Source organism: Belonocnema kinseyi, chromosome 5, assembly GCF_010883055.1.
Source record: "Belonocnema kinseyi isolate 2016_QV_RU_SX_M_011 chromosome 5, B_treatae_v1, whole genome shotgun sequence".
Taxonomy (NCBI): domain Eukaryota; kingdom Metazoa; phylum Arthropoda; class Insecta; order Hymenoptera; family Cynipidae; genus Belonocnema; species Belonocnema kinseyi.
Window position 1 is genome coordinate 142,860,884 of NC_046661.1, and position 13,555 is coordinate 142,874,438.

General features: G+C 22.2%; 1 protein-coding gene across 1 annotated transcript in view; it reads left to right on the top strand.

The window, feature by feature from the left end:
* The window catches only part of LOC117172717 (trafficking protein particle complex subunit 8), a 46,803-nt gene that overhangs the window by 24,729 nt on the left and 8,519 nt on the right, over positions 1-13,555 (top strand). Inside the window, exons 5-6 of the mRNA XM_033360878.1 lie at positions 3,852-4,371; positions 8,737-8,922. Coding sequence (XP_033216769.1) covers positions 3,852-4,371; positions 8,737-8,922 — 706 coding nt within the window. The remainder of the gene's footprint in view (positions 1-3,851; positions 4,372-8,736; positions 8,923-13,555) is intronic.

A 13,555-nucleotide genomic window follows, 5' to 3' on the forward strand; every position in this document is an offset into this window, starting at 1 on the left:
ATTCTGAATCAAAACGTTGAATTTTGAACTAAAAAATATGAATTTTTAAAGAAGAAGATTAAATTACTACCAAACAAGACGAACTTTTAACAAAATTCTAAAATTCTAAACCAAAAAGTTGAATTTTTAATTTAAAAACATGAATTTAAAAAAAAATATATTAATTTTCTACCGAAAAATACGAATTTTTAACAAAATCAAAATTCAAGAGATCTCAACCGAAAAGTTGAATTTTGAAAGGAAAAGATTAATTTACAACCAAAATAAAATTGTATTTTCAATCAAATTTAAGAATTGTTAACCAAATAGTTAAATTTTCAACTAAAAAACATGAATTTTTAAACCAAAAAATTAGTTTTAATAAAGACGAATTTTTCAATAAAATTCAAGAATTCTCAATCAAAAAGTTGAGTTTTTAAACCAAAGATTAATTTTCTACAGAAAAAAAAACGAATTTTTACAGAAATTTGATAATTTTGAATCAAAACTTTGAATTTTCAATTAAAAAGCATGAATTTTTAAAGAAAAAGCTTCATTTACTACCAAAAAAGATGAATTTTTAATCAAATTCAAGGATTTTCAATCGAAAAGTGAAATTTTTAACTGAAAACATAAATTTCCAAACAAAAATATTTATTTTTAATCAAATTCAAGAGTTTGCTATCGAAAAGTTGAAGTTTCAACTAAAAAAGGTAAATTTTTAAACAAAAAGATTAATTTTCCAACAAAAAAAAACTATTTTTTACCAAAATTTAATAATTCTGAATCAAAACGTTGAATTTTGAACTAAAAAATATGAATTTTTAAAGAAGAAGATTAAATTACTACCAAACAAGACGAACTTTTAACAAAATTCTAAACCAAAAAGTTAAATTTTTTATTTAAAAACATGAATTTAAAAAAAATATATTAATTTTCTACCGTAAAAAAAGGATTTTTAACAAAATTCTAAACGAAAAAGTTGAATTTAAAATTAAAAAGCATGAATTTTTAAAGAAAAATATTAATTTTGAATTAAATTCATGAGTTCTGAATCGAAAAGTTGAAGTTTCAACTAAAAAAAAAATGAATTTTGAAACAAAAAAATTAATTTACAACCAAAGAATAACGAATTTTCAACAAAGTTCAAAAATTCTAAACTAAAAAGTTGAATTTTCAACTAAAAAGCATGAATTTTTAAACAAAAAGATTAATTTACTACCAAATAATAACGAATTTTTAAGAAAATTAAAAAATTCTAAAACATATAGTTGAATTTTCAACTAAAAAGCATGTATTTAAAAAAAAAAAGATTAATTTTTAATAAAATTTTAGAGTTCTCAATCTAAAATTTGAAGTTTCAACTAAAAAAAAAAGAATTTGTAAACAAAAAGATTAGTTTACTACCAAATAATAACGAATTTTTAAGAAAATTAAAAAATTCTAAACCAAAAAGTTGAATTTTCAACTAAAAAGCATGAATTTTTAAAGAAAAAGATTAATTTTGTACGAAAAAGATGAATTTTCAATCAAATTCATGAATTCTAAACCGATTTGAACAGTTTTTTAAATAATTAAAGTGCAGTTTTGAGGATTTAAACAATTAAAAATTAAAAGAATTGAAATTAATGTATCATTCATTTCGATAATTGTATTTTTAAAAACAAATTTTCATGATTTATCAATAATATATTTTTAATTCAGAGTTCCAGGTCTTTCTTCATATTATTTTTTATATTAAATTTAATTAATAAATTTATTAATAGATTATTTCTATCCATTTTTTTAGCCATTAAAAATGTGAAAGTGCATTTTTTTCAACTTAAAAATAACTCCATAATAATATATTCGTAATTAAAGATTTTTATTGGATTTAAAGAATGTAAAATATTTAATTTCTATCCCATTTAATTTGAAATTTTTTGATGTTGAAAAAGATTGAACGCTTATTATTTGTAAAAAAATTTGAGTAACTTCAAGAGATTTGTAGAAGTTTTGAAAAAATTCAAAATTAATTAAAAACTTGAAATTATTTCAAGTAATTTAACCGAAGTATGTTAACATTTTTTTCATAACTTTTAAATATATTCTAAAATTAATTGAAATTATAAAATTTTTGAAAATCCTGCAAATTAAAAAAAAAATCGTTAAAATCTTCCATGTTCTTCTTTGGTCATTTTTTAAATCTCTTAAAATCTTCTTCAACTTTCTGTTATAATACTTTTTCAAAGTAAAAAATCATTTTCAATTTTCCTAAGAATCTTAAGAAAATTTTTTATTCTTTTGAAGTCTTTCACAATTATTAAAAAAAAAATTTAATGCTTTGTTTGAAATCTGGAAATATCTACATTTTATTTTTAATTCGACTTTATTTCAAATTATTTCAAGTTCTAAATTTAATTCGAATCTTTTTTAAACTTCTAAATATTTCTTAAAATTACTCTAATATTTTTAAAAATAATAAATGTTCCATTATTATTTATAAATTCAAATTAAATTTTTTTCTTTTTATTTTCAGGATTTTCTAAAGGTTATAGAAAAAATTCAATCAATTTAAAATTATATTTAAAAGTTTCAACAAAAAATTCAAAACTGATTTTGAATTTGGAAAAATTTAAAACCACTTCTAGATTTCTCAAGATTTTGAAATAAAATTGTAAAGCTTATGAAGTATGCCTAGATTATTTAAAATAAATATAATTCAACTTCTGATTTAAGAACTGTTATGTTAAAAAAATTATTTTTCAATTTTTAATGTTTCTAGCTTAAAATTACGTAAAATAATATAATTTTGAAATTTTTTAAGTTGTTTGCTTGATTCTTTAATTTAGACTATTGAAAATGTTAATGTGGATTTATATTTTTGGAACATAATTTGAATTTTTCAGCATTTGAATACGCAATTTTTGAATTGAAAACTTTTAAACTTCAATTTTAAAAGTTTAGCATTCAAGATGTTCCATTTTGAATGCTTTAGTTTGTTTATTGTTTATTACTTTATATGGAAAAATGCTTAAAATATAGTTTGATTTTTTAAATTTCTTTGGCCGGGAAAAAACCGGGAATTTTTGTCTCTGAATAAAACGGCCACCCTGTTAATGGAATTTTGTTTTTTTGTAAATTTTCCAATTCATTTGAATTCTTTTAAATTTAACTTGACTTGTTTTGTAGTCTTTAGTCACTTCTTTGGTTAAAAATAAGTAGGATTTCAAAGATTTGAAATTTTTGTCAATTCAGCCTCAGTTTTTTTTTAATTTACATGAATTCTTGAAAATTTACTCAATTCTATTTAGATCAATTGATTTTTTGAATTTTTAAAAGTTTTTATTTAATTTATCCTAAATTTTGTTAACCTCGCCTTGAATTCTTCGGCATTTCATCAAATTCTATCAAGTTTTCTTCATATTGTTAGATTGTTATCAATTCATTTGATTTTTTTTTTGTAAATTCATTTTGAATTTTTATGAATTTCATCGAATTTGACTCGGTTACCTCTAATCTCCTCTAAATTCATTTCAAGTTTGCGGAAATTAATGGAATTTTTTAACTTTTAAAAATTTACCTCGAATTGTTTTATTACAGTGATTAGACACTTTTTGGCTACTATTAAAAAACAATAAAAAAAAAACAAACATTAAAGACGTAATTTTTCAACCAAAAAGATAAAACAGTTGAATTTTTTATCAAATTGTTTAACCGGGTAAAACCCTGCTTTTATTGTCCAAATTTGGTGGTTAGATTCTTGGTTTTATTTCCGCGATTTCTCCACATTAACTTGATCATCGGACGATAAATAGAATTTAAAATTAGATTTTAATCTGACTTAAATTTCCCAAAATTTAAGATGATAATAGTGAGTCCGCGATTTGTAGATATACCGCGGAATCTCCGGAACTTCAACTGAGACGCTTGGGCGATCTCTGTTTCATGTTCGGCCACTACGTGCTTGCTTATCAGGCCTATCACAACGCAAAGCGAGATTTCGCAGCGGACCAAGCCTGGCTTTACTATGCAGGTGCTTTGGAAATGGCAGCCTTAAGTGCCTTCATGCAGGACGAGATGACAAGAAAGAGCATTGAGTATATGGACGACGCAATTTTAACTTATTTGAACACCTGCAAAATGCCACAATTTGCCACAAGAGCGACACTCTTGAGTGCCGAGTGTCTCAAAAATCGGGGCCTCTATGCAGACGCTGCGAAACAGTACATCCGAATGACGAGCGAGGATTCGGATTTGAGATCGGCTTTATTGCTGGAACAGGCCGCCTATTGTTTTATCGGGCCGAAAATGGTTCGAAAGTACGCATTTCATGCTGTTATTGCCGGGCATCGGTTCTCGAAGGCTGGACAGAAGAAACATTCCCTCAGGTGCTATCAACAAGCATATCAGGTGAGTCGAAGATCGAGAAAAAAAATCGGAGTTAAGACCATGTGATGAGTGGGTCACGTGACCAGATTCCTACCTTACCGCCACTTTTTTTTTTTATTTCCCAACTTAGATTCACAGGAAACGACACATCGAGTTGAAAATTTGGCATATTTAACCAGCAAGTTTTATAGTTATGAAAAAGTTTTTTTGTTGTAAATCATTTTTTTTTTTTTTAATAATTATTAAAGTTTAGGACCAGACCCACATTTCTTAGTGCTTCTTGTTTATTATCCCAGATTTTCATCTCGATGTGGCGCTTCGTGTGAAAATAAGTTGGGAAATTAGAAACGGGGGCGGTAAGGTAGGAATCTGGTCACGTGACCCACTTGTCACATGGCCTTAATTGAGAGAGGGAGAAAGAAAAACCTATTTTTTAATTATGCTGCATTCCTTGAAATATTTCAGATTATTTATAAAGGTTCCGAGAAATTTTTATAGATTCCAAGACTTTTTTTTAATTAATTTAATATTTCATTTGAAGTTATTTTAAAGCTTTTAAAATAGTTTAGGATAAAGAATTTTCTAGAATTTCTGAATATATGGCACGATTTTACAGGTTTTTTATTCACTTGAATTTTCTACACAATTAAGTTTCTATTTAATTCAATCGATTTTAATTTTTTTATTTTTAATAGTTTTAATTTAATTGATTCTGGGGATCAATTCATAAATTGATTAAATTATTTGAAGTATTTTAACTTATTTTTTTTTCTTTAATTTCCTTGACATTTTCAAAAGGTTTAAAAAATCGCAGAGAAGTGTAAAGGATTTTAAATAATTTGGATTATTTTTAAAGATTAAAAAGACATTTTTAATTAATATTGTAAAAGATGCTCAGGCGTTTTCAAGTGTTTAAAACAAATTCAAGGGCTTTAAAAAGGTAAAGGATTTGAAATAGTTTAAGAAATTTAAAAAGATTTTTAGAAATTTTTTATTTATTTCAGCAGTTTGAAGGCTTTCGAAGACTGAAATATTTTAGGATATTTTAATATTTTGATGGATTTCAAAGAATTAGATTTTTAACCGAAAAATTAAACACTCTATTTTTTGTTGAATATGTCTTTTTTTCAATGAAAATTTGTATTTTTATTTTAAAAATAAACTATTTAACCGAAAAGAATTTTTAATAAAGCAGATTAGCTTTCAAAGAAATTAATTTTCAACCAAAAAAACCTAAATTGATGAATCTTCAAGAAAAAAAGTAATTTTTAACAACAGAATTTAACTTTCCATCAAATACTTAAATATTCAACCAAAAGGATCATTTTTCAATCAAAAAGACGAATTTTCAAAAAAAGACATGAATTTTCAATCAAATTGTTGAATTTTTAACTAAAAAAGTAATGATTTTCAACCAAAAATTTTAGAATTGTTTTTCCGTTAAAAATATAATTTAAAAAAAAATGTTCAATTATTATTTAATATACTAATTAATTTTATTGGTTAAAAATTTCTTTTTTTGGTCTGTATAAAATTCAACTATTCCATTTTTTGCAGAAAATTGATCTTTTCTAGTTCTAAACTTTTTTAAAAATTTTTTTAGTTTAAAATTCGTCTTTTTTTGGTATAAATTAATAAATTTTCAATCCAAAAAGACGAAAAAAGACGAAATATTTGAATTTTTAACAGAACAGTTGCATTTTTATCCAAGAAAGATGAAATTCGTTTTAAAACAGATGAATTTTTAATAAAAAACGATAATTTTTTTTTCAAGGTAAACTTTCATCCAGAAAATATTTTAATTCATTTTCAACACCAAAATATAAATTTAAAACAAAAAGTAAATTTTCTACGGATTATTAAAATTTTAAAACAAAATAGTAGAATTTTCAACTAAAAAATATAAATTTTCAACAAAAAAAAAACTATTTCTTAACAAAGTGATTTAACCAAATTTTTAAAAACAAAACAGTTGAATACTCAAGCAGGGAACAATAATTTTCATCAAAAAGTTGTATTTTTATTATTTTTTTCAATGCAATTTTTACTTAAACAGATGAATTTTTAAATCAAAAAGATTAATTTTCAAAAAAAAATAGTTATATTTTCTGTTGAAAAAGATTTCAGTTGAATTTCTACGATCAAAATATGAATTTTGTTAAATTATATACCAAAAAATTGGATTTTTATCCAAAAAAGATGAGATTTCTCTTAAAACAGATGAAGCTTTATTAATTTTGTTTTTTTAATTTTTAAATTTTCATCAAAATAAGATCCCAGTTGACTATTAAGATCAAAATATGAATTTTTTTTAACAAAAAAAAAAAAGTTTCTACAAACAAAATTGAATTTTCAATCCAAAAAGGCGAATTTTTTCAAAAGAGAAAAGGTAACTTTTTAACGAAATAGTTGAATTTTTAACAGAACAGTTGCATCTTTATCCAAAAAGAGATTAAATTTCCACCAAAACAAATCAACTTTAATTTTTTTTAATTTATAAAAAAATAGATGAATTTTCACCCTGAAAAGATGGGGTTAAAAATTTTTTAAATCTTTTGTTAAAAGTTAATTTTTTTCTTTGAAGATGCATCATTTTAATTGGAAATTCTTCTCGGGTTCAAAATGTAACTATTTTATTGGAAATAAATTTTTTACCTAAAAATTTAACTATTCAAGTAGAAAATTTAAAAATTCTGCTGAAAATCCGCTTTTTTATTTGTTTTTTAAGAATTAGATTTTTAACGGAAAATTCAACTCTACAATTTTTGTTTGAAAATTCATGTATTTTTTTCGAAAATTCGTCTTTTTGGTTGAAAGTTCATCATTTTGGTTGAATATTTAACTATTGGTTGGAAAGTTAAATTCTTTTGTTATAAATGACCTTTCTTCTAAAAAAGTCATAATTTTATTTGAAAATTTATCACTTTTTAAAAATGTTAATAATTTGTTCAAAAATTCATTTTTTTTTTGGTTGAAAATTAATTTTTTAAATTGAAAATTTAGATATTCCATTTTTGGTTGAAAAGTTACCTTTTTGCAATTGAGAATTGATATTTTTTAGGTGGAAATTCGTCTTTTTTAGTTGAAAATTCATCTTTTCTCGTGCAAAATTCAACAATTTGACAATTTGTCTGTTTTATTTGGAAATTCCACCACTTCGTTGAAAATTCACGTGTTTTGTTAAAAAGTAGATTTTTTTTTGTTATAGAAAATGATATTTTTCTTTGAAAGTTAATCTTCTGTATTAAAAAATTTTTTCGGTTAAAAATTGAAGGATTCCAGTTAAATATTTATCATTTTAGTTGAAAAATCATCTTTTGGGGTGGAAATCTTTTTGGTTGAAGATTCATAATTTTAATTAAAAATTAATTTCTTCGGTTGATCATTTATTTTTTGACCAAAAATTTAATTAGTCATATGTTGGTAGAAAAAATGATCTTTTTTAGTTGAAAATTAATTTTTTCTAGTACAAAATTCAACAATTTGGATGAAAATTGGTCTTTTTTAATTAAAAATTCAACTATTTGGGTTAAAAATTCATGTATTCCAGTTGAACATTTATCATTTTAGTTGAAAAATCATCTTTTAGGTTGGAAATCAAATTACTTGATTGAAAGTAAACCATTTTATGAAAAATTAATTTTTTTTGGTTAAAAATTCATCATTAAGTTAAAAATTTATTTCTTTGGTTGAAAAACAGCCATTTAATTGAAAACTTTTTATTTTATTAGATGAAAATTCAACTATTTTGTTAAAAATTTGCGTCCTTTTCAGTTGAAAATACGTATTTTTTGGTTGAACATTCATTTTTTTAAATTTAACACTTAATTATTAAAGTTTGGGTTGATAATTTATTGTTTATAGTACAAATTATTATTATTTTTTTTACAATTGAAGATTCATTGTGTTTGCTGAACACTCATTTTTTAGGGTTTAAATTTATTTTTTGAACTAAAAATTTAACTCATTTTCCGTTGAAAATTCTTTTTTTTCAAAATTCAACTGTTTGTTTGAATATTTGTCTTCTTAAATTTAAAATTCAACTATTTCGTTAAAAACTCATGTATTTAATTGAAAAGTTGTATTTTTTGTTAAAAAATTCAGTTTTTTGTTTTAAAATTGAACTATTCCAGTTGCAGATTCATTAATTTTTTTTAATTCATTTATGATGCAATTTTTTTGCTTTTTTGTATTAGAGAATATTTAGAATGAACATCATGAATTAAAATAAATTAATCCGGGAAATTTGAACACAACAAAAACATTCGAAAATAATAATAATAGTTAAAATTACCTTAAAATTTACATTATAGTTTAAAAAAACTATTTTTATTCTCAATTTCCAGAATAATTTCCTATATATTTTTTTTTTTTCTGAAATTCCAGGTTTATCGTGACAAAGGATGGTCCTTTGCCGAAGATCATATTCATTTTACTCTTGGAAGACAGGCAGCCTCCTTGAAACAAACCAAGGATGCAGTCAAGGTTTTCGAAAAATTATTAAATCCGTACAGCAGACAACCTGCTCTTCAACAAGCTGCCTTTCTCCGAGAATTTCTTCACATAAGCAACGTAAGTCTTTTCTTGAATCAATTTTTTATTGTTTTTTTTTGTCTTTAAAACAATTTATAAAAATATGAAAGCTTCCAAGAGATTAAAAAAAAAAAAAAAACAGAAAATCAAGGAATTTCTGTAAAAAGTAACTAAAAAAATTGGAAAAAGTCTTTGGTTTCATTTGATTTCTAATTTTTTTTTGTCCTTAAAAGTAGAAAAACACATTTTTAACAATAGATTGTTTATTTTATCAATGTGAAAATTACGAATCTATAATCGAAAATATTCGAAATTTCTTAAATTATGCCCGAATTTTTAAAATTTTAACAACCTTTTTTTTTACTTTGGTAGAAAGTTCAACTATTTGGTTGAAAATGAACTTTTTGGTTAATGATTCATATTTTCTGATTAAAAATTCAACTGTTTTGTAAAGGATTCGTTTTTTTTTTTCTTGAATTAGAAATTCAACTGTTTGGGTAAAAGTTGAACAAATTTGTTCAACATTTATTTATGTTTTGAAATTAAACATTAATTTTTACCGGAAAATATAAATTTTTCATTTTTGATTGAAAATTGATCTTTTTTTCTTGTTGAAATTTCCTCTTTTTTAATTAAAACTGCAACTTTTGTGTTGAAAATGAAATATATTTATATTGATAAAAAAATGTATGTGTTGAAAATTCGTCTATCTAGTTAAAAAATTTAATTTTTGAGTTAAAAGTTGAACTAATTTGTTAAAAAGTATTATTAATATTTGCAGTTGAGAGTTTTTTTTTTATCAAATTTGACCCACTTTATTAAAAATTCATTTTCTTGTTTGCAGATTAATTTTTTTAATGGAAAATTTATTTCTGTTTGAAAATTAAACTATGTTGAAAAAGTGTAATAAAAATTTATATTTTTACTTGAAGATTGAAAAATAGGCTTATAATTCGTCTATTTGATAGGAAAATTCGTCTTTTTGAATTTAAAATTATCATTTTTTCTGTAAAAAACCAAAAAACAAATTTATTTTTAATTTTTCTAAACTCATTTCAAACTTACTCAATTCAATGAATTTTTTTCTTATTTTTCAATTGTGTTGAATTCACTTGATTGTTTTTTTTTTTTACTTGAATTTTTTATGCGTTTCATAGAATTCTTCTCATTTCCCTTAAATTCCTTTAAATTTACTCAAATTTTACTGAAATCAATGGCATTTTTTCGATTTTTCATATTTTTTCCAATTCATTTGTTAATTTGGAAATCTGCTTAATTCAGTGGATTTTTTGCATTTTTAAAAGATTTTATTTAATTTATTCTAAAGTCTTTTAACCTCACCTTGAATTCTTAGGCATTTCTTTAAATTTTTTTTAATCTGCTTGATTTTTTCTAAACTCATTTCAAATTTTCTGAATTCAATAATGAAGTTTTTCATATTTTCAAATTGTTTTTAAATTCGTTTGAATTTTTTGTAGTTTACCGTGAATTTGAATTAATTGCACCGAATTTTTTTCGTTTACCTTAAATTTGTCTAAAAATATACTACAATTTCATAGATATCAATATAATTTTTTTGATTTAATACTTTTTCCGAATAATTTGAATTCTTTTGGATTTAACTTCAATTGTTAGTTGAAAATTCATATACTTTGTAATAAATTTGTAGTTTTTGGTTTAAAAGTTACCTTTTTTAATGTAAAATTGATTTTTTTTTATTTTAAATTTTCAAATATTTGGTTGAAAATTAATTGTTTTTGTTGAAAATTTATCTTTCTGGTTGAAAATCTAACTTTTTGGTAGAAAATTCTTTTTTTTTTTTTTTTTTTTTTTTTTTTTTTTTTTTTTTTTTTTTTTTTGAAAATTCATCTTTTTAGTCGTAAATTCAACAATTTCATTGAAAAGTTAACTTTTTAAATTGAAAGTTCAAATATTGAATTGAAAATTTTTTTTTTTTTTTTTTTTTTGAAAATTTATCTTTTTTAAATGAAAATTTATGTACTTCGTTCAAAATTTGTAGTTTTTGGTTGAATAGTTACGTTTTTTAATTGAAATTTTATCTTTTTGAATTCAAAATTCAAATATTTAGTTAAAAATTAGTCTTTTTTTGTTGTTCATAATTCATCTTTTTGGTTGAAAATTCAACAATTCCAGTTGAAACTGTTGTTGAAAATTGATCTTTTTTAGTAGAAAGTTCAACGATTTGGTTGGAAATTTATGTACTTTGTTCTAAATTTGTCGGCTTTGGTTAAAAAGTTACCTTTTCAAATAGAAAATTGTTATTTTTTATTTGAAAATTCAAATATTTAGCTGAAAATTATTTGTTTTTTTAAATTTGATCTTTTTGGTTGATCATTCAACTTTTTGTTAGAAAATTCTTTTTTTTTTTGTTTGTTGAAAATTTATCTTTTTAGTGGAAAATTCAACGATTTGATTGAAAATTAATATACTGTGTTCAAAATTCTTCGTTTTTGTTTGAAAAGTTACCTTTTTTTATTGGAACTCCATCTTTTTGATTTGAAAATTCAAATATTTAGTTAGAAATTATTTTGTTGTTGTTAAAAATTCATCTTTTTTGCTGAAAATTCACCTATTTAGTGGGAAATTTAGCAATTCCAGTTGAATATAAATCATTTTAGTTGAAAATTGATATTTTTTAGTTAAAAATTCATGTTTTTTGTTCTAAATTCGTCGTTTTTGGTTGAAAATTGGACTATTTCAGTTAAAGATTCGTCAATTTAATTGAAAATTCATCTGTTTAGTTGAAAATTCAACGATTTGATTGAAAATTTCTGTACTTTGTTTGCAATTCGTCGCCTTCGGTTAAAAAGTTACCTTTTTTAATTGAAAATTGATCCTTTTTAATTGAAAATTCATGTATTTTGTTGCAAATACGTTTTTTTTGGTTGAAAATGCATGCATTTTGATTTAAATTCATGTCTTTTGTTAAATATTCAACTATTTTAGTTAATGATTCATCAATTTAAATAAAAATTCATCTTTTCGGCTGATAATTCAACTATTTGGTGGAAAATTCAACGATTTACCTCTTTTAATTGAAAATTGATCTTTTTGAATTGAAAATTAAATTGCTTAGTTGAAAATAAATGGTTTTTTTTTGCTGTTGAAAATTCATCTTTTTGGTTTAAAATCGAAGAGTTTCAGTTGAAGATAAATAATTTTTGTTAAAAATTGATCTTTTTTATTTAAAAAATCAACGATTTAATTCAAAATGCATATTTTGCCTAAAAATTCAACTACATGGTTGAAAATTTAGCGATTCCAGTTAAATATAAATCATTATAGTTGAAAATTTATATTTTTTAGCTAAAAATTCATGTACTTTGTTCTAAATTCGTCGTTTTTTGTTGAAAATTGGATTATTTCAATTAAATATTCATCAGTTAATTTGAAAATTCATCTTTTTGGTTGAAAATTCAACTATTTGGATGAAAATTTGACGATTCCAGTTGAAGATAATTCATTTTGGGTAAAAATTCAACGATTTGATTTTAAAATTCCTGTACTTTATTAAAAATTCGTAGTTTCTTGTTTAAAAAGTTAGCTTTTTTAATTAAAAATTGATCTTTTTGAATTTAAAATTTAAAATATTTAGTTGGAAATAAATTCTTCTTTTCTTTTCGTTCAAAATTAATCTTTTTTATTTAAAAATTCAACGATTTAATTGAAAATGCATTTTTTTGGCTAAAAATTCAAATACTTGGTTGAAAATTTAGCGATTCCAGTTAAATATAAATAATTTTAGTTTAAAATTTATATTTTTTTAGTTAAAAATTCATGTACTTTGTTCTAAATTCGTCATTTTTGTTGAAAATTGGACTATTTCAATTAAATATTCATCAATTAATTTGAAAATTCATCTTTTTGGTTGAAAATTCAACTATTTGGATGAAAATTTAACGATTCCAGATGAAGATAATTCATTTTGTTTAAAAATTCAACGATTTGATTTTAAAATTCCTGTACTTTATTAAAAATTCGTAGTTTCTTGTTTAAAAAGTTAGCTTTTTTAATTAAAAATTGATCTTTTTGAATTTAAAATTTAAAATATTTAGTTGGAAATAAATTCTTCTTTTCTTTTCGTTCAAAATTAATCTTTTTTATTTAAAAATTCAACGATTTAATTGAAAATGCATTTTTTTGGATAAAAATTCAAATACTTGGTTGAAAATTTAGCGATTCCAGTTAAATATAAATAATTTTAGTTGAAAATTTATATTTTTTTAGTTAAAAATTCATGTACTTTGTTCTAAATTCGTCTTTTTTTGTTGAAAATTGGACTATTTCAATTAAATATTCATCAATTAATTTGAAAATTCATCTTTTTGGTTGAAAATTCAACTATTTGGATGAAAATTTAACGATTCCAGATGAAGATAATTCATTTTGGGTAAAAATTCAACGATTTGATTTTAAAATACATATACTTTGTTGTAAATTCGTCGTTTTTTGTTGAAAATAGGACTATTTCAGTTAAATATTTGTCAATTTAGTTGAAATTGATATTGTTTAGTTGCTTAATCAACGATTAGGTTGAAAATTCCTGTAGTTTGTTAAAAATTTGTAGTTTTTTGTTTAAAAGTTAGCCTTTTTAATTAAAAATTGATCTTTTTGAATTTAGAATTTAAAATATTTAGTTGGAAATTAATTC